The sequence below is a fragment of the Triturus cristatus genome, chromosome 4_2, assembly GCF_964204655.1.
Source record: "Triturus cristatus chromosome 4_2, aTriCri1.1, whole genome shotgun sequence".
Lineage (NCBI taxonomy): Eukaryota > Metazoa > Chordata > Amphibia > Caudata > Salamandridae > Triturus > Triturus cristatus.
In genome coordinates, this window is record NC_140586.1 from 8,858,403 (window position 1) to 8,881,384 (window position 22,982).

General features: G+C 46.8%; 1 protein-coding gene across 5 annotated transcripts in view; it reads left to right on the forward strand.

Annotated features, from left to right (window-relative positions):
* Positions 1 to 22,982, forward strand: part of STX18 (syntaxin 18) — a 485,190-nt gene that overhangs the window by 26,914 nt on the left and 435,294 nt on the right. For all 5 annotated transcript variants that reach the window (XM_085600230.1, XM_085600232.1, XM_085600233.1 and 2 more), the window contains exons 2-3: positions 4,086 to 4,153; positions 11,954 to 12,069. In XM_085600230.1, coding sequence (XP_085456356.1) covers positions 4,086 to 4,153; positions 11,954 to 12,069 — 184 coding nt within the window. The remainder of the gene's footprint in view (positions 1 to 4,085; positions 4,154 to 11,953; positions 12,070 to 22,982) is intronic.

A 22,982-nucleotide genomic window follows, 5' to 3' on the forward strand; every position in this document is an offset into this window, starting at 1 on the left:
CCTTAATATCGTGGATAGTTTATCACACTGATGGAACATGTGGATTAGATCCGCAGGACCATTATGACATCTGGGGCACTTATCATTCTCCACCAAACCCCAGGCATACAACTTCGCCGGAGTAAAATACAGATTGAACAACGTTTTGTAATGCTGAGCCCGTAGGTTAGAAGAGCGCAAGAGTCTCTTATTTAATGCAAGTGCTAAATCTACATCCACATCAGGATCGCCTAATTTATCTGCAATTGCAGATTCTGTTTTCTCCAGGTCGTCCTGAATACCCACCATTAGATGGGTATAAATAAATTTTATTTTATTGCCCCCGTTCCCTAAATAATCAATCAAGGGGAAGTGTGTTGTTACAGAGATTCTCGGTCTAAAGGCCATCAACGTTTGGACTAACTGTCCGTACAGAAACCAGTGGTTAGACGGGATCCCGTATTTATGCTGGATCACTTCAAACCCAAGGACCGCCCCCCCTCCAAAATGTCCCCTATAGTCCTAATTCCCTTTTCGTTCCAAAACGGGCAGTTCTTGTCCCTACCCAAGTACGGGAACAGATTAGAATTCCAAAGGAGGAGATACACATTAAACTTAGGAATTTCCAGCAACTTTTGAATGGCTTTCCATGTCCCCCAAACCCCACCCACGATCTTAAAGCGGGCCTTCTTATAATATCTCCGATCCACCTCCCTCAGAAGTAGCCCAGCAGCCTTCTTCCCCAATAAAAGCACAAAAATGGATGGGGGATCCAGACTATCTCCCTGGGCCGCTGCCGGTCTGGGGACCGATTGAAAAAGTATTGACATTTGAGCCAAGAGGCAGGAAAGATGATATAATCGAAGGTTTGGTAGGGCTATGCCCCCTCTTTCATACGGGAGTGACATAAGCTTCATGGAGCGCCTGGTCTTCCCGTATTGCCAGATAAACCTGTTAAATATTGCTTCCAGATTTCTTAAAATTTTTTCCTCCAGCAATAATGGGATGGCACGAAACAAATAGAGGACCTTCGGGAAAATTGACATTTTAAGGACGTTTACCCTCCCTACCAGAGAGAGGTGTAAAACGTCCAACCTTTTTAATTCTGCTTCAATCGATCCCATGAGGGGGCAGTAATTTTCGGTAATAATCTTATCCACTGAGGCGTTAATTCTTACCCCTAAATAAACTGCTGAGTCAACATATCTGCTGTCTGGCTTGGTGATGTTCTTGGTGCAAATAATCTGGGTCTTCCCCTCATTTAGCAAATACCCAGACCTGCTACCAAAGTCCTTCGCCAGCTCTGCAAGTACAGGCATCGCCTGCTGCGGGTCGGTAGTAAGAACCGCCAGATCGTCGGCGTATGCTAGCAGTTTACTTGTATACCCATTCAATGTCACTGGGCTAATCTGAGGGCAACCCAAGATTCTTTGGATCAGGGGGTCTATATATAGCGAGAAGAGTATCGGGGAGTAGGGTGTCATGATTGCCGGGAACAGCGGTATGAAGCTGAGAGCGAATTACCCAGCGCGTCTAGCTATCGCGCATGCGCGATAGCGTCAAGCCAGTAGAAAAGCCTGACGTCCGGTAGTCTCGGGGCTTCGCGTTCTAGTGTTGCCCCGCAGGCTGTTCCCTGGACTTCCTGTTTTCCCTGGGAGTCGGCGCTTCGCCGTTAGTTTCGTAGAACTTGGACTTCCTCGCTACCCCGACCTTATAGTGTGTGGTCGTTGGTACGTTCCTTTATCGGGCGTACGTTTGAGAGTCTTCTCTCATCTAACAGAGCTCTGTTTCCTATTTTTTGGTACTTCAGTCCGCTTTTTGCTGATTCCCTCTGTAAGGTTTAGCGGGACTTTACTCTTCCGGTTTCGGGATCTTGGTGCTCAAGGGTCAGAGCGCTCCGCCCACCTTGCCGGATTTTGTCCCGCGGGCCGGCCGGGTGTCTCTGCCCTGTCTCCTTCCTACCCGGATGACTGCTGTGGACCTACCAGTTATCCCTGAGGTAGGCTCCTGTCTAACTCACGCCACTTTCTCCCCGTCCTTCTTCATGAGCTTTTCCCCTGCTGCCTCCTCCGTAACCAAGCTGAGGACATCTCTACATGAGCCTTGTCATATTCCTCGATCCGTGATGACCTCCGGATTCACCGTGTAAGATAAGTGGTAAAGGGGGAATTGGGGTTCTTCAGAGTTTCCTTTGATGGACTAGTCTATGGTTTCCTTTTCTGTTATAGGGACGAACTGCATCCACTACAGTAATTAAGGGGGATTACCACTAGCTTTTGCCTTTCCGGACCTCTTCAGTTCTCTTGTGCAACTCTATAGATATTGGCAGGCGGTAAGGTAACCGAATAGGAAAAGCTACACAAGGGGGTTGTTCCCAGGGTTATCATAGGTGTGTTAGGGCCACTTATATTGTTCTTTTTACCTTTTGCAGAACACTGTTTCACGGACACAGACACAGTTCCTCAGACACAGTAGAAGGAAGAGGACAGCAGCTCCTGTGTTTCCCCCCTCTATCCTTGTTTTGTTCCCCTCTTTCCGCCACCACCTCTGCGCTCTAGGGCTTGATAGAGGCAGTAGGTTGGGGTGGAAGGTTGGGACCTTTCTACATCTGAAGCTGGTATTCCTTGACGTCCCTGCAGAACTTCGACCGGGTAAGATCCTTACACAGGGACAGCCCTGAAGCGTTCCTCTCTTAATCATAATTTTCTCCGAACTCTCTCCCATTACTGACACCCTGGCCACCGGATCTTTATACATAGCTCTAAGAGCTTTGATAACCTTGGGACCAAATCCCCTGCCTACAAGGATACCCCACAAATACTCCCAGACCACGCGGTCAAACGCTTTCTCTGCGTCGAGGAGGATCATGGCCATCTCTCCCCCCCCCCTAGCAGCGTGGGCATCAAACAAGGCTATAGCTCGGCGAGTGTGGTCTGTAGTGCCTCGCCCAGGCACAAACCCATGCTGCCAAGGAGAGACAAGACCGCCAATGACCCTCCCCAGCCTTTTGGCCCAGATTTTCGAGTATAAATTAGTATCCGCATTGATAAGTGAAATAGGCCGGTAAGAGCCTGGGTTCTCCTTGGGTTTGCCCTTCTTATGAAAGATAATTATATTGGTCTCTTTCCAGGAATCTGGAATGTCACCTGAGCACAGTATGCCATTGAAGAGATCCAGCAAGATGGGAGCTATCTCAGATTCAATACTTTTGTAAACATCTAATGGGATTCCGTCCGGGCCTGCTGCCTTACCGGCAGCAAGTTCACGTAGGGCATCCTTAATCTCACTTCCAGTCATGTCCCTATCTAACTCTTCTCTAGATCATTCATCGAGCATAAGGCTCCCATTGCCGTTCTCCACCATTTGTTGAGCTTGATGTTCAGCTTGATGGCTCTCTTCATTGTACAATTTTTGATAGAATGCTCGCCTTCAGACGGTAGGAGACAAAGATATTACTCATGTGCCGGTCGACCAAAGTATGTGTGAAAAACCACTGTCTTGATGTAAAGTAGTATGGCTGTCACTAGAGAAGAAGTTGGGGTGGTGGTGAACCATCTCCACATGGTAAATCGTCGCCAGTGTTACAAAATGAGATGACACTGGGTAGGTACAAGAGAAGTCTTTATTTCATCTCTCCACCACCACAGGTTACAGTCAGTTGGAGTCAGCTGTGGAATGTTCGCCCAACAAAAGCATGGCACGTGCCAAATGGGATAGAGGGGAGGAGGAACGGAATGAACAAACTCAGCTCCGGTTCCCGCTCCGCTCGACAGCGATAGCGTTGCGTCTATTGCCAATGCCGATGAAGTGTGAGCAGGGTGTAGTTACTGGGGCCTTGGTTATGGCTCCAGCACCTGTGAGCACTGTGATTGAGTAGAAATATAAACTTTAGACGGAACTGTAGATAAACAATATGCTGGCTATTTTTCTGATATTTACACTCATTCGCCGTAATAACTTTTCGTCCCTTTGTTCCAGAGTTATTTATTGATGTAATCTTACCTTTTAGAAGTTTACTTCAAAGTGAAAGGTGAATGTGTTTCTTGACCGCATGCAATTGCAGCAGTATTCTAAAAGTTTAATTGAATCTTTTTTTCCCAATCTAGATATGTAACATTGGAAAATTGAAAGATTTCCTTTTGGAGCACAGAAAAGATTATGTTAATGCTGGAAGGCAAGTACAAACAATCCATATGCTGTAATAATACGTAGTGTATGATTCCTATTGAGATAAATAAAACTGATGAACATGTTTGTCAATTTCTTATGATTAATTTTTTCCAATTTGTATCAAGCTTTTTATTCAAGTTTTCAAAGCAGACAACATCCATTAGCATAACCATTTTCTTTCTTTTTAAAAAATGTATTTGTTTTTTTCGATCACGTATATAAACAAAACACAATCATAGGGCTGTAGGCCATGGGTAGTCCTCATTACATTGAAACATTTATTGTCCAATTTGGATATCCAAAGACTGTAAGGTGTCTCACTGGAAAAAATCGAGTCTCTGTCTTTTTTATGAATAATATTCAATTAAACAGACCAGGGACCCTCAATCAGAACCGCCAATTTCAGTCTGTGCACTTAAACCTTGCGCATCTCTTCCCATTCTCTGAGGCATACTGCAATATACCCTTGGTATGTCACGCCAAAGTTGTTCCCATTGTTTAGAGGTGATCGCGTCGGGACTACGGGATTGCCATTGTGACTGGTAAGTATGCGGAGTGAGTCGGGGAGGGTGTTGAAGCACTTGCTATGTGCTGGAAATAAGTCCCCTAGAGCCATCAAAGGAGCAAACTAGTTTTTCAAATGTGGGGAGGGGACGAGTAGCCCCCTGGATAGTAGCCGGTGTCTGTAACCAGTGTCGGCACTGGAGATATTGCATTCTCACACCCTCTGGGAGATGGAATTCCCGTTTGCACTGTTCAAAAGTTTTGAAAGTGTCTCCCACAAAAATATAGCTAATTATTTGACAAGGAGTGAGGCTGAAGAGCTGCTGGAAAATTGGCATTCCGTGCAATAAGAGTGTTGGGGAAAGGGACGGATGTAAGATGTTTGGTTAAAGCAAGCTTGTCCCATATTTCCAGCACAGTTTTCATGGGTATGGGCATATACGCACTACGCGTGCAGGCTCCTCGTGGGAGCCACACGAGATACCATAGAGGGCTGCATGCCACAGACCTATCCTTGTGGAACCAGGTTTTCTCGCTCTCCCGCACCACCCGTTCTGAAATGTAGCATAATGAGAAGCACAGTAATACTCTAGTAAATTACGACATGCGAGCCCTCCCCTATCACGTGAAAGCATAATCACTTTAGTGGAAAACCGCGGTGGTCCCCATCCCCAAATGAAGGTAGTGAGTTTGCGTTGCACAATATCTGATTCTGTAGTATAGAAGTGGGCAGTGTTTGAAATAGATGCAGTATTTTAGGCAACACCGACATTTTAACCGCGTTCAGGCGTCCCAGCCATTGATAATGGCAAAGATTATCAGATGCGTAGATCCTCCATAACTGCTCTTTTATAGTCCTGCTAATTCGCTTGCGTCCATGTGTGAACGGTAGGGGTTAATTTAAGCCCAAGATACCTAATGGAGTGTTGGGCCCACTGATAGGGGACTAAGGACTGTAACGCAGAAAGTTCGGTAGCAGGGATTGTGAGGTTTAGGGCCCCGGACTTTGCATGGTTAATTTTAAGACCCAATGCAGTTTCAAGTGATTGAAATAGGGGTTTCGTCAGGGTGAGGAGAAGATCATCAGAAGATCATCAGCAAAGAGAGCTATTTTATGTTCCACACCTCCGTGGACAATGCTACTAATATCCTGTGAGTGACGGATCATTATGGCAAGAGGTTCAACCACAGGTGCAAAGAGAAGAGGGGCTAAGGAGCACCCGTGCTTCTATAATAGATATAGGGCTTGTCAGTTGGCCATTTCTGTGTTTATTTAGCACTGTGTGTAGCCTTTTGAAAAATCCTACTAATGAATTTAGGGATTTAAATGTAATATTTGGTGATTTGCAATTCAAAAGTGAAATATGGGAAAATGGAGCTGGAATTGTTTCATCCCAATGAAAGTTGTGTCCAGCCACAACTGAGTTTTCAGATGTTATGTATGTAGTCCTATGATTTTTCACCCTTACATGAGATTACTCCTACATTTACTTGGTCTGGGTGCTGAAAAACATTTTAGTTTTCCTATTGTTAAAATAGGTTTTTGCACATTTTCCTAAGTTACCCTATTTAAGTCTTTATACGTAGGTCTTTTATGATTCAAATCTTTTTATTGAGTTTTATATCATAGTAACAGCAGCTGCCATCTACATCCGAAGGCCGGTGGGGAATAGGAACCATTTCGAAGGTGAAAACCAAAACAGGGAGAGGTGTAGAGGAGGATTGGGAAGAAAGCATTCGACATCCGAAAATGAAAGGTCCCGGTGAAGGGTGCGTTTGACCAGTGGCCATATAACGTGCACACTCAAATTACTCTGCCATTTGTAGTGCCCTAGTGAGGTGAAGTACCCTTAAGTATTTCGGACAAGTTAGTTCCACAGATTTGGTCATTAAGATTTTATTGTGGAACCTCAAGTTTTGTCAAAGGGTGGTAGGGTGTGTGGAACACTGGCGGTGAGTTTCTCCATACCCACAAAGTTCTATATTTTACATAGCCAATCCAGTCAGGTCGGGATTGTGACAGTGCCCCAACGGGACAACAGAAGCTGTTTAGCTGTGCCCAGTGCCAAGGTGATAGCTCTCACATGGCAGGATCTAAGAGGGTAGGTCAAAGCATTAGGCAGCCCCAGTAGTACATAACTTGGGAATCTGGGTAAGTCTTTCTCATAGATGGTGTTGATCTCAGACAGGACCACTGTATAGAACTGCTGAATGTTAGTCAATAAGTAAGTGAGTTAGGGTGCCCTTCTGCCCGCAACCACGCCAGCACTGCCGGTCACTGCCCGCCTTCCACTGAGCCACTCGCGCTGGGGTGTAATACCAATAATGAGCAATTTTAAGGAACATCTCTTTACCTGCCATGCTGCATGATGAGGCCCTTGCTGTATGGAAAATATCCTGCCCTTCCTTGAGAGAGAATTTGCGCTCGCACTCAGATTCCCACCTACGTAGCGCTGGAGTTTTTGCATGGTGAAGTGGTGTTGCAGGAAACGAGTATATGTCTGAGAGTATGAGTTTATCCAAATGGTGAGTGATAAACCATTTCTCAAAGTCTGTCGGAGACCGACTAGCATGTGGATTCTCCTTGGGTTGTGTGACCCAGTGTCGGAGAGCGAGGTATTGCCAGTAATCTTCCTGAGGTATGCCCTATCCCCTGCGGAGCTGAGCGAATTCCATCACCGCCGACTCGTCAAAGAGGTCCCCTACCCGCTTACAGTTGGCTTCTTGCCATTTAATGAATCACTCACCTGTCAGCGCTGGGGGGGGAGCTCCGGGTGGACAATGAATGGAGTCAATTGTGATGTCGGCATGGAGAGGCAACATGCAACCTGTACCCTGTCACACACTCCCACCGTGGTCTCTGTTACTGGAGAGATATGCACTCCTGCCGGTCGATGTTTCTTCAGCAGCCAGGAGAATTTCCAAATATGGATCCCTGCCACTGCATGATTGATAAAGCCCCATGCTTTTCAGACTCTGTGCGGTACCATTCTACCATGTAGTGCAGTTGGGCTGCCTCGTAGTACCTTTCCAGGTAGGGGGACTCCCAGTCCTCCATTCTTCTGTTTGAGATTGTCTGTTGCGGTACCATGCTGGCCATTTGCCTAGCCACACAAAGTCTCTGATAAGGTGCTGCCGTTTAGTGAGGATCGATGGGGGGGTTGAAGTGGTAATGTGTGCATAATATACAAGATCCGAGGAAGCAGGGTAATCTTTACTGCCACCAGTCTACCCAGCCAAAAGTGTGTTTCTTCCAGGCCGCAATGTTCCGATTTTGCCATGATGAGCAAAGTTCTCCTGAGACGTATGTTCAGGCGTGGGAAAAATCTTTAGTCCCAGGTAAGACCCCCCCCCCCCCGGTCGCCAAGGCGAAGGGAAATAGGGTTGTCAGACGTGTTTAGTCCTCGTTAGGAATCATCAGGCTTAGAGCTTGTGTCTTCTTGAGATTAGTGTTTCAGTCGGACACTGCCCCGAACCCCACCATGACTCTCAACACGGGAGGTAAAGAAAGGAACAGTAGAGTCAGAATCGGCAGTATGTCGTCAGTGTATAGTGAAATTTTGTGTTCCCTGTACTCCATGCGAATCCTAGTGATGTCGGCCTGTTGCCGTATCCGCTCTGCAAATGGCTCCATGTGGAGCGCAAATAACAGGGGCGATAGGGGGCACCCCTGTCGTGTTCCAACTGAGACTTGGAAGGTGTTGGATGATGTACCGTTCGCCCAGACCTTTGCTACTGAAGAGGTGTAATTGCATTGTATCTACCACCTGAATCTCTGTCCCAGCCCGAATTTAGTTAGTATTGCCTGCAGGTAGGGCCAGTGCACCCTGTCAAAAGCTTTCTCTGCATCTATTGACAAGAGTAGGGCCGGTAACTGGGAACGTTGTGACTTATCAAGGAGGTGACACAGCTGCCGGGTGCCATCACTACAACCCCTCGTGGGAATAAAACCAGATTGGTCCGGTTCGACGAGGTCTTGCATGTTAGGAGCTAGACAGACTGGACTCTAGTAAAGATTTTCAGGGCTATGTTTAACAAGGAAATAGGTCGGTACACCAGCTCTTCGGGGCCTTCCCTGGCTTTGGCAAAACCACAATTACTGCCGTTTGCATAGAAGGGGCAAGGCCCCCGGAGGTGCTGAACAAATTGTATAGGCGAGCGAGTGGGGGGGGGGGCAAGGATAAGTGAGAATGTTTTTTAAAAATCGGATGTAAAACCATCTTCTCCAGGTGCCTTACCCAGGGGCAGCCTCTGGATGGCGCTGATCACTTCCTCTGAGCGTATGTCAGCATCTAGTTTAGCAGCTTCATCTGCGGGGAGTGGGGTGACCAGGGAGTGTACAGCATAGTCTGCCACATCGTCAAGCGTCTCTGTGGAATGGTGTGCTGCATAAAAGCATTCGAATTTGCGTATCGGATAATTCGACCTTAGTTCCTCCCCTCCCAGACCTACCAGCTCCTTTAATCAGCGTTGGGTCGTTTGTGTACGCAGCTTATAAGCCAATATTTTACCCGCCTTGTCTCCCCTTCATAATACTGTTGTCTAGTGTGCAGGAGTGCGTATTTTGCCCTGTCCGTATCCAAAGCCTTCAACTGTTTGCGTGCTACATTGAGCTGTTTACTCGCCTGAATAGAGCTTGTGCTTCATGGAACCCCTTCCAACTCTCTAACTCTATCCTCCAGTTTTACCCTCTTGCTTTTCCTGTCCCCATTAAGTGTAGCCGCAATGGCAATAAATTGCCCCCTGAGTACTGCCTTTAATGTGTCCCACAGCAATGCAATCGATGTGCAGCTATCGTCTTTGAGGTCCAAGTAGTCCTGTATAGACTTTTGTATTGCTAGTACATTTTGTCGCATGAAAGTAAACTGTGGTTCAGCCGCCACTTCTTATTGGGAAGGAGACCTTTCGGAATTGCCACGAGATAGTGATAGGGGAGTGGTCTGACAGTGTAGTCACCCCTATTTCGGCCTCACCGGTGGCCCGGGTGATGCGCGGGGAGGTCAGGAAAAAATCAATGATACACGGCTGATTGAAAAGTGAATTTTCTTATATCGGGGTTTCGCTGGTAGCATATATCTACCAGTCCCACCTCATCCAGCCGTATTTGCGTGGTGCCTGAGAGTGCCCCAGACATCCTGGCCCACTCTATCGACCTATCCATTTGGGGGTCCTACACTATATTGAAGTCCCCTCCTATTCTCGTCTGTGGACTTCAAGCCTACCCCTTGTACATTCCTAATAAACAAATCTGGAGAGTCATTGGGAGCGTATACTGATGCAATTGTACATGTACAATTTCCAAGTCCCACCCGTAAAGAAAACAGTCTTTCTCGGTTTTCAGCCTGGGTTAAGAGGATCTTCCCCTGAAAGTGTGTTGCTAACACCATTGTGACCGCCGCCCTCTTCCCAGCCATTGAGGATAATTACTGGTGATCAAACCACCGAGACCGATGGCGTTTCCAGTCAGTGCGGATTAAATGGGTTTCTTGTAATAGGCAGATCTCACAGCCATACTCCCTAAGGAATGCAAGCAGCGCCAGGCGCTTCCTTCGCTGGGGCATGAAGTACCCGAACATTGATATTAGCTATTTTAATGGGTCGCATGTGAGGGGTGTCAAGTCGCTACAGTAAGAGTGGCTAAGGGTCCATATCTCACTAAAGACTGGGACGTGGCTGACCGGAGTGGCAGACCCTGTGGGGGGGAGCTAGCGAGTGTGAAGTGAGGGGGTTCCCTCTGGTCTGGGTGGCAGCTGTATTATCAGGGGATCTGTGTCTGTGGACCCCATCATAGGATTAGTGGGCCGGAAGAGATCAGTAAAGCTTCCCTTGCTATGTTGGGCGCCTGTTCATAATAGTGGGACGTGTGCGGTATTCAGGAGGGTATAGTCCAAGTTGGCTCCTAAAACCTGAATAGACATTCTTCCCAAAGAGTTAAGCAAGGGGGAGAAGGAAAACCCCCAAAACAACATGAGCAAGTGAAATCAGAATATGTAAAGAGTCCCGTAGGTGGGAAGAAGTGTCACCACTTCAGGAGGGTCCATCTGCCTGACAATCCGCCATCTCTGCAGTTCAGGAACAAGAACAGGGTGGAGAGTGGAGCTCCGCCAGACAAAGCCCCATCGAGGGGACCTTCCTCCTGCTGCCCCGGTGGCGCAAAGACACACTGAGACACCTCTATGTGAACGTTGGACAATGAGCCAGCGGCTTACGAGGACTCTCTATTCTGTTGGCGGAGAAGGCTGGATAGGGAAAGTAATGAACTTCGCAAACTGACAAATTCGACGTTATAAGATAATAAGCCCTGGGAGTGTAGATCAACCCTTTTGGTCTTTTATTAATAATTTGCATCATTGTTTTCTTTTTATCTAGATTTAGGTTTAACTGTATTCAGTGGTGTCTTACAGTATCTAAAGGTTTCTCAAAGGCAGGAACCCTAAAACCTTGTTCCTTTGATTTCTCAGACTAATACTTGTTGCACATTGTTTTTCTGTGGTATATATAATGACTTATGGTCTAAGCATATCTTGCCTCTTTTAAAAAATTGCCAGTTTGCACAAGTAAGACCAGCCCTGATATATCTGCAAATACTTTCATCGCCTTTGATATGTTACGGGGTTGCAATCTTTTTAGCGGGGGCTGTACGCAGAAGGAAAAATATGGATCGACCATAGAAATGAATTGTGTTTTGGTGGGCCGAATGATGAAATGTTTTTAAACTTATTTGACGACCTTTTAATCTAGTATTGATAATGTATAATATTATTTTTATTACGTTACACCACATGTATATAAAGGTGAAGTAACCGTTTTTTGTAACAATTGCGTATGTAAAAGTTGCTTTGCTCTCTGTTTTTTATCATCTATTGGTTACTCCCTGTGTATATTTACTTTTATGGCCATAATGCAGCTGAATAAAGTTGTATTGACTAGACTGCTCAACTTAACTACCACTTGAGATTCAAGTGCTTATAGAGAGCAGCGTGGTAATCCAGTTGAAGTGCAACATGATTTGCAGCCTTGGGACACCAATGATAACCAACAGTACCTGCACAGAATTCTGCCTATTTACCATTCATTGATTGAGGACCTAAAGAAAAGACCACACAGAAGTGAAAAGGATGCATATAGGTGATGGGGACCCAATGAGATATACGAACAGAAAGAGCGTAAGAAGGGCTGAGGGGGAATAGTGTTTGACGTCTGTGGTTCTCGGAATTTGTTAGATAGAAAGAAAATCTATCATGCTCCGAGTATGAAACCTTTTATCTCTGATTCTGGTTACTCTTGGTTTGCCTTTCAGTCATATTGCTTCTGAATTATCTCGGATGACTGATACAGAACGAGATCAGATTGATCAAGATGCACAGATATTTATGAGGACCTGTGCAGATGCCATTCAACAACTGAGAACTGAAGGTAAAATAATGGATCATCCCACAAAACCAAAATAATTACGTTGATGGATTTTTTTTTTAAAGAAGTGCAGGGGCTATTACTTCTACTTGAATGGGGGTGAAAATGTTTTGCATGGTTAATAGCGGGAGAAAGAAGTTTGCACAATCCAATTCTAAAAGAACTGAATTCACCATAATTACTACCTCAATGAACTGTTGATGACCTTGCTAATACCATCTAAATCAATCTCATCAATGACATAATCCACGCCTTGTGTGCACAAAGCAGAGGTGCCCTGTATGCTCTATAAACGGGGCTTTGCCGTAGGCCATGCCCTATATACCTGTGCCCTTGTGTGTAGTGGCCACCGTGATATGCCAAATTTCATAACTGGTTCATTGCTACACACTGTGTCCTATGTACATGTGTGAGGTGTATAATATCATGGATGTTTCTGCAAATAGCGGATCTTGAGGCAATTTTCTATTTTCTTATTGACCCTCTGTGTACTGAGTTGAAGGCATGGCAAAGACATGCCCATGTGGCGTATATAAGGGTGTGCAATATGTCCCTGTGTGTTGTGTTCAGAGGTTTATTATACCTATATGTGCACTTCACAAATGACATGCTACATACTTGATATGACCCCTGCCCATTGTGCCCTGGGACAGGTTACTGTGGATAGAAGAAAGGGCAATGGGTGTGGCAGAAATTGCAAAACCGAGAACATAGACTGAAAAGCATTTATTAAGAGACACTACAGTTTGGTACAAAGATAGTAAATGCGTACAAGTTATAACAAGGATTTGCAATGCAATTGGTCTTGCATTTGCGAGAGTTTAGGATAGTGGCATTGAAAATGACAATGCCTTTTATTTATCTGTTTTGCTAATTAACACATAAATAAAAGGCATTGTCATTTACAATGCTAATAGCTCAAACTCTTGTAAATGCAAGACCTATTCAAAGAAGTGGCCGCCATTGTTCCGGGCTGCTTGGAAAGTGAAAGCGACCATGACGTGCTGAATGTTGCAGGAAAGCATGCCGTGCCTGCAGGATGAGAAACTGTGAGAAAGTGGCTCTGTATATACTGTTCCCTAATAGGTACAGGGTGTACAGAGTCCACAGTCCCCCAGAGGCTGATAGAGGTCAAAGTTAGGTATGACCTTACTCTCAAAAGTGGTAGCTTGGTCGAGCAGTCGAGCAGTAAGGCAGTACCAGAGGACAATGTAAAGCATTTATTGTACACACTCAGTCAGCAAATGGTTTCACACACTCAATAACTGAACTCTAGGCCAATGGTTTATATATATAAAATATATGCTTGTTTTATTTTTAGAACCACAAAGGGGATAAAAATATACTTTCTCAGAATGAGAGGTTGAATATAAATACTTTTGTCTTAAGCAATAAATTTATGTAAACAGTCACAGTTGGTTGCAATAAACAATCCTATTTCCTAAACATAACAATGCATTGAGCTCAATGGTAAATTCAGGTTATTTGTAATAAATTACTTTTCAGATTACTTTTGGAATTCCAGGTCTGGCTCCTAGATCCAGCCTTGGGTCAGTTTTCAGAATCATGTGATGAAAGTCGACTTAATAACTGTAATGATTTTTAAATAATATTTAGCTATTTCAAAAGTTAGCACTTAGAAAATATTTCAAAGAAAACATTCAATAGATCTCTATGGCAAGAAATTCAAATTGCAGGTAGAGTACTTTATCGTTACTTTAGTAATCCAGGACTGGGTACCTAGACCCAGGACTGGGGTCCTTATCAAAAACAGGTAAGTAATTTCGTTTGCAGAAATGGTACGATTTTAAAAGAATATTTCAAATTTGCAAAAATAGACAGAAGAAATTTCACAGAAAAGCAGACAATGGTTTCCTATGGGAGAAAAATGAGTTAGAGCTAAGTATAGTTGTGGACACTTTTCAGAGTCAGGGCTGGGCACCAAGATCCAGCACTGGGAGCTCACCTAGGAGCAGGTGAGTAAATTCGTTTTTGTCACTTGGCTGATTTTTGGTGAATATTTGCAGTTTTGAAAAGTTCACACTTAGAAGATTTTTGAAGAAAAAGCCAGTCAATGTTACCCTATGAGGAAAATGAAGTTAGCGGTTTAAGGGTATGTACTCGACTGGCAGAGTTGAAATTCCGGGCATAGACTCAGGGGTCCCCCAGTGTCAGGTAGGTACAGTTGGTTCACCCTCAGCGGTTTCAGGACGGCTGGGTGCAGAGAGAGTTAGGCCCAATGTTATCCTATGAGGGATATGGGGGCCTTGGTTGGTGGCTGCTGTCTGGCAAGCCACGCGGCTGTGGGAGCTGGGCTCCTTGTCACTTACTCAGGGCAAGTGGGGAAGTAGGTTAGTGTAGAGAGTGCACTGCCAGGGCCACTCGGGCGGCTGGGTGCAGGGTGCTTTTGAGCAGTCGGGCGCTCAATGGAAATCAATGGGAATGTTCCGGTTTGGAAAAAGGCTGCAAGCTCGGGGACGAGGATGCTTCAGGTGCCACCACCACTTCGAGAGGTAAGTTGGGTAGTTGTAGGTTAGGTGGGTACCCCGGGATTGGGCACAGGGGGGCGCCGGGTGCAGGGGTGCCTTTTGATGTCGGAAATCTTACCCTCTTGTTGATCGCGGTTGGGGTGGCACTCTGTTCTGATGCTGCAGGCTTCTTCCGGAATGTCGAGGGGGGTCCTTGGGTGCCGGACTCTGGGTCACAGTCGCCGTGGGGTCGTCCTCAGTGTCTTTGTCCACTCCGGCACTGGCCAGGCTTGGCTGGTGCAGAGTGTGTTGGGTCCGCGGTTCCGGGCTGCTGCCAGGGGTTAAAAATAGGTTTCTTGAGAAGAGCCTCTACTCATGGGAGTCCCAGGGGCTTAGAGCCAAAAGGTAGCCAGGTCCTCCGGGGTTGGTGAGGTTGCTGGCCACGAGAGATGCCGCGCTGGTGCAGGTTCGAGAGTAGACAGGCCGATAGGGCTGGGGCCAAAGCAGTTGGTGTCTTCTTCTCTTTTTAGCAGCTGCAGGGCAGGTCCTTGTTCTTCTTGCTCTTCTTGTAGTTTTCTATCTGGAATCTGAGGAAGGAAGGTTCAGGGTGCCCCTAAATACTAGATTTAGGGGCGTTACAGGTAGGTGAAGGCCAGGGACCAATGGGTCCTTGTCCTGGGGTGGGTACACCCCCTATCCTGCCTCTCTCCTGTGCGAGGGGGGCAGTAGCCTAATCCTGATAGGGTAGAGCCTCCCATCTTCAAGATGGCGAGAGCCGGGAGATGTGCTTCACCTCGCCTCCCCCACCTGAGGGGTGGGGGGGGCAGGCTGGCACATCCCCTGTCCTTGTATGGGGTTTCCGGCCAAGCTTCCCGCCAGAGTGGGGGGTTGCAGTGGCCTGGGGAAACTCCAAATGGCGGCATGCCTTTGAAGCTTCCCTTTGCTCGTCCTGGGGGAGGAGATTTCTCACCTCACCCAGGATGTGCATTGTTGCAGGCCCGGGAGAGCAGGCTCTCCCACCCAGGGGTCCAGCAACGTTTCTGCTGTGTGGCAGCCTGGGCAGCCTCAGAGCATACGGGGATTGTAAGTTAGCTGTAAGGGGGCATCTCTAAGATGCCCTCTGGGGTGCTTAGTACATTAAATCCCATACTGGCATCAGTGTGGGTTCAATGTGCTGAGAAGTTTGATACCAAACTTCCCAGGCTTCAGTGTTGCCATTATGGTGCTGTGGAGCTCGTGTTTGACGAGCTCTCAGCACCATGTACTCTTAAATGACAGCACTGCACTTACAGCGCCCAGGAATGGACCCGGGTACTGTAGGGGCACAGGGCTCCTGCTCCTGTGCCCACACCATAGGCGTAATGCACCCAGCTAGAGGGGTGGCTGACATATGCCTTGGCAGTGTAGGTGATGGGCATGGTACACAGTGATGTGTGCCATGTCGACTCTTTGTTTTGTCCTGCACCCAGACACTCAGCCTGCAAGGGCAGTGTGTGTGTGTAAGGGTACAGGGCCTCTGAGGGTGGCACAATGAGTGCTGCAGCCTTTAGAGGCCTTCCCTGGCCACAAGGCCCTGGGTACCTAGGGTACCATTTACTAGGGGCTGACATGTGGCTAGGGTTTGCCAATTTGGAGTTTGTGTGGTTTAAGGAAGGAACATAGGCCCTGGGCACCTGATTGGCAGGAACCCAGGGTACACTCAATCAAAGTACATTCAGTAATTTAGCAAAAAGTGGGGGCATACCATGCAAGAAAGATGGCACTTTCTTACAGAAACTCATTAAAGCAAATAGTGCTTGCAGACTGAAAAAGATGTACGGTGTAACAACAGAAGTAAAAGGGCCAGTCCTCATGGGAGTTTACAAATTAAGACAAGGCGGTACTAAGGAGTGACTAACACGCCTATTAACGTATCAGAAGCCAACATTTACGAAAGGCAATGACCGAAGCCAATGACAAATGTGGGTGGAGAGTAGGCAGGGCTTCTATTCCATACTCTAATACAGCATGCCGCAGAGCCTCCCATGCGCTGCCCAGGCTCGACCTAATAACAAAAAGGTTGTAAATTAAAGCTATGCTTCAGTTTGAAAAGAATTAAATGTTGGAAACCAGTGCACAACTGGGGAAAGCCCACATCATGCTGGTCCTTTAGCGATAAAGCACGGTCTTGATTGCTTCCGGCTTACCGAAAGTCGAACGCGATAAAATTACCACCAGTAAGACCTGAATAAGGTGTGCTTCAAACGCACTCAAGAAGTGATAACACTGTGTCTAGTCTTGCAGAACTAATTCTCTTTTTCAAAATTACTTTCCAACAGATGTTTCAGGACACCAGATATTCATTGCTTAATAAACTATGTTTAAAAAACGAAAGTTACTCAATCATACTAAACAGTGGCTCTCAGGTCAAAAATTACATTTTGATCAATCAACTGGTTTCAAATATACCATATTAGCTGTTGCTTAAGAAGCTTCATTATTTTCAAAGAAGGGCAAAGCAAAACATAAGAGTACAAAAAAATGCGCTAATTTTTGTAGTAAAGGACCTCAAAATGTTGGTAGTGAGCAGCACATGCTGGATTATCCAGGCATTAACACATTTACCAGCCTGTCAATGCTCACTGGAAACACAAATTCTCAATGCATCTGGCTTGTAAAAAGGATAGGATGTGTACTTTTAGCTGATGGAGAAATGCAATTCCATCTTGTGACCTCAGCTGAAAATTACTTACTGTTTTATCAGGGAAACGTCTCCATAAGTTTATAAAAACATATACCGTTTAGAAGTCTTCCAAGGTGTTTCTCATCAAGCAATGGCAAACAATTTGATTGTTTTTTATCTCTTAATTGTAATTTATTAGGTGTATGTAACTAGTTTCTTCCTTGGGATCAATTAAAACCTAGTCTGAATCAAAGATGCTGTTCAAAGATTGGTATCTCTTTAGTCAAGTGCATGTCGCAACAAATTAACAAAATGTTGGGGCGTTTTTCTAACATTTGTAAAAAGTAGCCAAGGGGCACAAAAGTTGTCAATGGCCCAGTAGTTGCATATCAGTAAAGAACAGTAGTCCGTTTTGAAATACCACCTATTTAAGGACTAAAACACTGTAAATTTTAAATGCCAGTGGTACAATCATGTGTATGCAGTTATTAGCATTAAATTAGTTGGGAAAACAAGAAGGGAGTAAGAATATCAGAAAATTCATCCAATACAGTGCAAACCCAATAAGAGAGAATCCACTTAACATATCAGTAACTACTCTGCAGAACTTAGCGGTTCAAAACATTCCAAAGGCTCACAACCTCTTTATCATCCTACATATCAGAGATTGTGAACAAGGGCAGAGGTTGGCCTGAAACACGTCAGGCATTGCAACTAATCCGGACATGACGGCAAGCGTCGCACGTCAATAAAAGGCTTTTTGTTCAAGCTACCTGCTGTTGAGCGCGTCCTCAATTCTTTGGACAAAACTTGTAGATATGTCAGAGACTGTATAAAAGTGGTATGTGGAGAGAGTATGCTTTTCATTTCTCAGGAAAGAAGTGGCCTTTGAGACACTTTGCTAACGGGTCAGGTTATACTCTCGGAACAAACCGGTGCACCAGTTCCTCCTCTTTATACTGGTACAAGAGAATCTCGTTAATCCATTAGTGTAGAGTTTCCTTCACTGGCAAAGAGAACAGAAGACAAATTTAGATGCAGCAGTGCTTGATGCTAACTTGATAGCAATAGAAAGACTGCAGTTTAGATGCGCATTTTAGGGCACTCTGTTATGTGAAATATAAGGGATGCTGTGTTGGCATTTTTTAACATTTGCAGGACAAATAACATCTCTGCTGCCTGTTACTATAGTTTAACAAAGCTCCCATCACCAGAGCGATTTGTGTTCTGTCCTTTGTGTTCTGTCCTTTGAAACCACAGACCCTGATGTGGCAGCTCACGTTTAGTGGTACATGTCAATCAGCTAATTATTTATTGAAATATCTGTGGAGGAAATGGTCATGTGTAATTGCACAGAGCATGTCAGAGCGACCTAATCAGGTTATGTCAGCGTCCTGATCAGTAAAGCAGGGATCCAAGCAGTGCAAACACTGATCTCTTCAGAACATTCTAAAGACTTTAATGGGATGCTGCAATACGTGACCCACGGTGACTGTACAATCGTGTTATGTAAGCATCAAAATATATGTTCGAGGCATATGAGCTGCAGATTACACACTTTTGCATAGATCGCCATCTGGTGTTGGGCCCGGATGTTTGCAGTTTGTTTTTCCTCTTGGAAAGTCTTTGGAAGTCACGAGGTCGGTGACTCCTCCTTTGGATCGTATTGCGCATGGGCTTTGGCTCCATCCTCAGATTGTTTTTTTTCCGCCATCGGGCTCGGATGTAATCTTCGCGCTCCGGTTCCGAACATTTCCAGTTCGACGATCGAAGCGGAATCCTCACTCACATCGCTGTATTGTTCGATCGCGATCTCCTCAATCACCTTCTCATCGACAAATCTTCAGTTCCAGTCGTCGACGGCGGCCTTCGGGCCTACCCAAGCTCCGGTCCCGGCTGATGGAAAGAACTCCATTCAAGAAGTGCCCTCGATGTGGGTCCAAATTCCCCCACACCGATCTTCATGAGGTGTGCAACCTCTGCCTCTCCCCTGAACACGAGGCTCGAAACTGTCCGGCCTGTAAGTCTTTCAGATCGAAAAAGACTATTCGGGACCGAAGAGCCAGACGAAACATGGCGCACTCCTCGACTTCCGTTCCAGTCGACATCTTCGGAGATGACGTCGAAGATCCGGGACAGCAGCACACCGAAGAGGACCTCGTCAGTGCATCCGAAGCCGACGACTCAGATGTAGAGACATCACCCCGGCGCAGAGGGTCATGAGTAACATACCCCCCCCCCTCACACCCGCGCCGACACCCAAAAAGGCTTCGGTCACGCCTTCGCCTCCGGGCCTAGGCAAGACAAGAGACACTGCTTCACACACCCCACCTTCGGGCCCGGTGAAGAAGCCAATTAAGCCTTCCGGCGGCTTGGGCTCGAGCCAGCCTTCCAGCGGTGCCGACAAACACACCTTGGCACCGAAAAAGAAACCGGCCTCTACCTCGACACCGAGCTCCGCACCCAAGTCCTCGGTGACGAAACCCAGCGCTTCCGTACCGACGCCATCTTCGGTACCGACCAAACCCCATAAGGCCCTCGGCACCGACACTTCCATGCCGAAGCCCACCTCGGCACCGACCAAGAAATCGGAGGTTCCCAAGCCCAGTGCTAAGCACGGCACGGACAAGCCTAAAAAGTCATCGGCCCGAAGACCTCGGCGCCGACGGAACAAACATTGTCACAGGAACTGTTTACACCGGATCCCTTACAAAAAACTCTTACTAAGGATCCAAAAACTGGACATTTGGCACTCTCTTCCAAAAAGAGACATTTGGATAAACCGGCTCCGCCTCCACCTCCAAAGAGGAAGGACTCTGCTACCTCCCCTTTCAGAATACCTTCTCCACCTCCTCCACCCTCTCCACCTCCGCCCCCTCCGCCTTCTCCACCCCCACCTCCTCGCTCTCCGACCCAGTCTCCAGACGATGATGATCAGGGGGACCCATATCACGATCCAGGGGATGTGCCCTAAGACCCCACCCCTACAGGATCCCCAGACCCATGGGACAACTTCAAGAACCCAGATATTCCAGACGTCCCACAAGATGACCTTTATCCTTCCAGGCCATCTCCACCAGAAGACTCACTAGGTTTCCACCACCTACTTCAGAGGGCAGCACATTATCACGGGGTAGAGTTACACACTGACCCAGTGGAGGAGAATTTCCTCCTCAACACCTTTGATACCGCACATAGGTCTACCTCCATACTACCTATGCTCAAGGGGGTGGTAATACATGCGCCAGAGGTTTTTAAGGACCCAGTCAGGGCCAGGGTCATTAACCCACGCATAGAAAAAAAGTACAAAGCTGCCCCCACAGATCCTGCCTATATCAAAGGGCCAGCGCCACTAGATTCCCTAGTGGTTTCCACTGCACGAAAGAGGTCAAATTCCCAGGCGTCAGGTGAAGCACCACCACCTGACAAAGAGTCAAAGCTACTGGACGCGTCAAGAAAGCGCACTGCGTCACAGGCAGCCAATATATAGCGTATCGCCAACACCCAAGCGCTATTGGCCAGATACGATAGGGCGCATTATGATGAATTAGAAACCATAATGCACCACCTCCCGGAAAGAAACAAAAATAGGGCCAATGAATTAATTCAAGAGGGTAAGACAATAACTAACACCTCCATACGCTGTGTCTTAGATGCAGCAGACACAGCCTCCAGGGCCATTAATACTAGCGTCCTCCTCCGTCGCCATGCTTGGCTGAGAATATCAGGTTTCAAACCTGAGGTACAGGCCTCCATCCTAAATCATCCCTTTGACCAAGAACACCTATTCGGCCCAAAGGTAGATGAGGCCTCGAAAAAATGAAGAAGGACACTGATACGGCGAAATCTATGGGTGCCCTGCAGTCACACCCTCCTAGGCGCTCCTTTCGCCGCTCTTCCTTTCGGAATACGTCTAGAGGCTACTCCTCAGATAGCGCGTCCACTTCCTACAAATCCCCCACTCAGTCCACCTTCACAAGGGGTTATCAAAGAGGCGGCTAAAGGGGCAATAACAATAAAGGCAGAGGCAAAACAAATACCGCCCGCTCTGCCACACCGCCCGCTCTGCCACACCGCCTACCCAATGACTTCCCCCCGCTCCCTCCAGACCATCCCACTCCGGTCGGGGGCAGACAACAAAATTTCCTTCATGTCTGGGAGACCATCACCTCAGACAAATGGGTGACCCAAATTATTCGGTCAGGGTACTGCCTAAAATTAACATCTACACCCCCAAACATTCCACCCAGGCAACGCCCAATGTCACAAGAACATTCCACATTACTAAAACAGGAGGTAATCTCCCTCCTACAAAAACAGGCAATAGAACAAGTTCCCGCCAATCAGCAAAATTTAGGGGTCTACTCCCTATATTTTCTAATACCAAAAAGGGACGAGACTCTACGACCTATTCTAGATCTCCGGCCCCTTAACACATACATACATTCAGACCATTTTCACATGGTAACGCTTCAGCAGGTGCTTCCGCTCCTCTCCCAGAACGACTTCCTCACCACACTGGACTTGAAAGACGCATACTTTCACATTCCGGTACACCATGCTCACAGAAAGTACCTCAGATTTGTAGTGGACGGGCAACATTACCAGTTCAAGCTGCTCCCATTCGGGGTCACAACAGCACCAAGGGTATTCACCAAGTGCCTAGCGGTAGTGGCGGCACACCTCAGAAGACGGCACATTCACGTCTTCCCATATTTGGACGACTGGCTGATAAAAGCCACGTCCTACAACCAATGTGTACACCGCACCGCCACTACAATCCAACTACTTCACCAACTAGGCTTCACGGTGAACCAACAAAAGTCCCAGCTAACACCATCCCACATAAAGCAATACCTCGTTGCCACAATAGACACCTCAAAGCCATAGCCTACCCCAATCCGGCCAGGATTGCAAGCATTCAGGCTTTGCGTCAAAGATTCATACTTCAACACTCTCTTCCAGCAAGAGTGTTTATGCAACTGATAGGGATGTTGGCCTCTTGCATTTTCATAGTGCCCCACGCAAGACTCTAGATGCGTCCACTCCAAGAGTGCCTAGCGCGCCAATGGAACCAGGCCCAGGGGCAACTGACAGATCTGGTGTTGGTAGACGGTCGCACCCATCGCTCTCTGCAGTGGTGGAACACCACAAACCTTTCCAAAGGTCGACCGTTCCTGGACCCGGTTCCACAAATAATACTAACAGATGCATCGCTCTCCGGCTGGGGTGCTCATCTATTACACCTCACAGTGCAGGGCACATGGACGCCGCAACAAAAGTTACTCCATATCAACCATCTGGAGTTGCTAGCAATCTCTCTAGCCCTAAAATTCTTTCAGAGACAGATTTTAGGCAAGGCAGTCCTCTATTCGCACAGACAACATGACGGCCATGTATTACATAAAAAAAAAAAAGGCGGCACACACTCTCCACAGCTCTCTCAACTAGCACAGAGCATATGGAGATGGGCAATTCCACACAAAATCTTTCTCCTAGCCCAACATGTACCGGGAGTCCAAAGCACCATGGCAGATCTGCTCAGCAGACAGACGCAGTAGATCCACGAGTGGGAACTTCACCCGCAGGTTCTTCACCCATTCTTTCAAATGTGGGGGCATCCGCAGATAGACCTCTTCGCCACCCACGAAAACAAAAAATACCCAAGCTTCGCCGCCAGATACCCACACCCATTGTCCAAAGGCAATGCGATATGGATGAACTGGTCAGACAAATTTGTGTACGCTCTTCCACCTCTCCCACTAATTCCATTAGTGGTGCGAAAG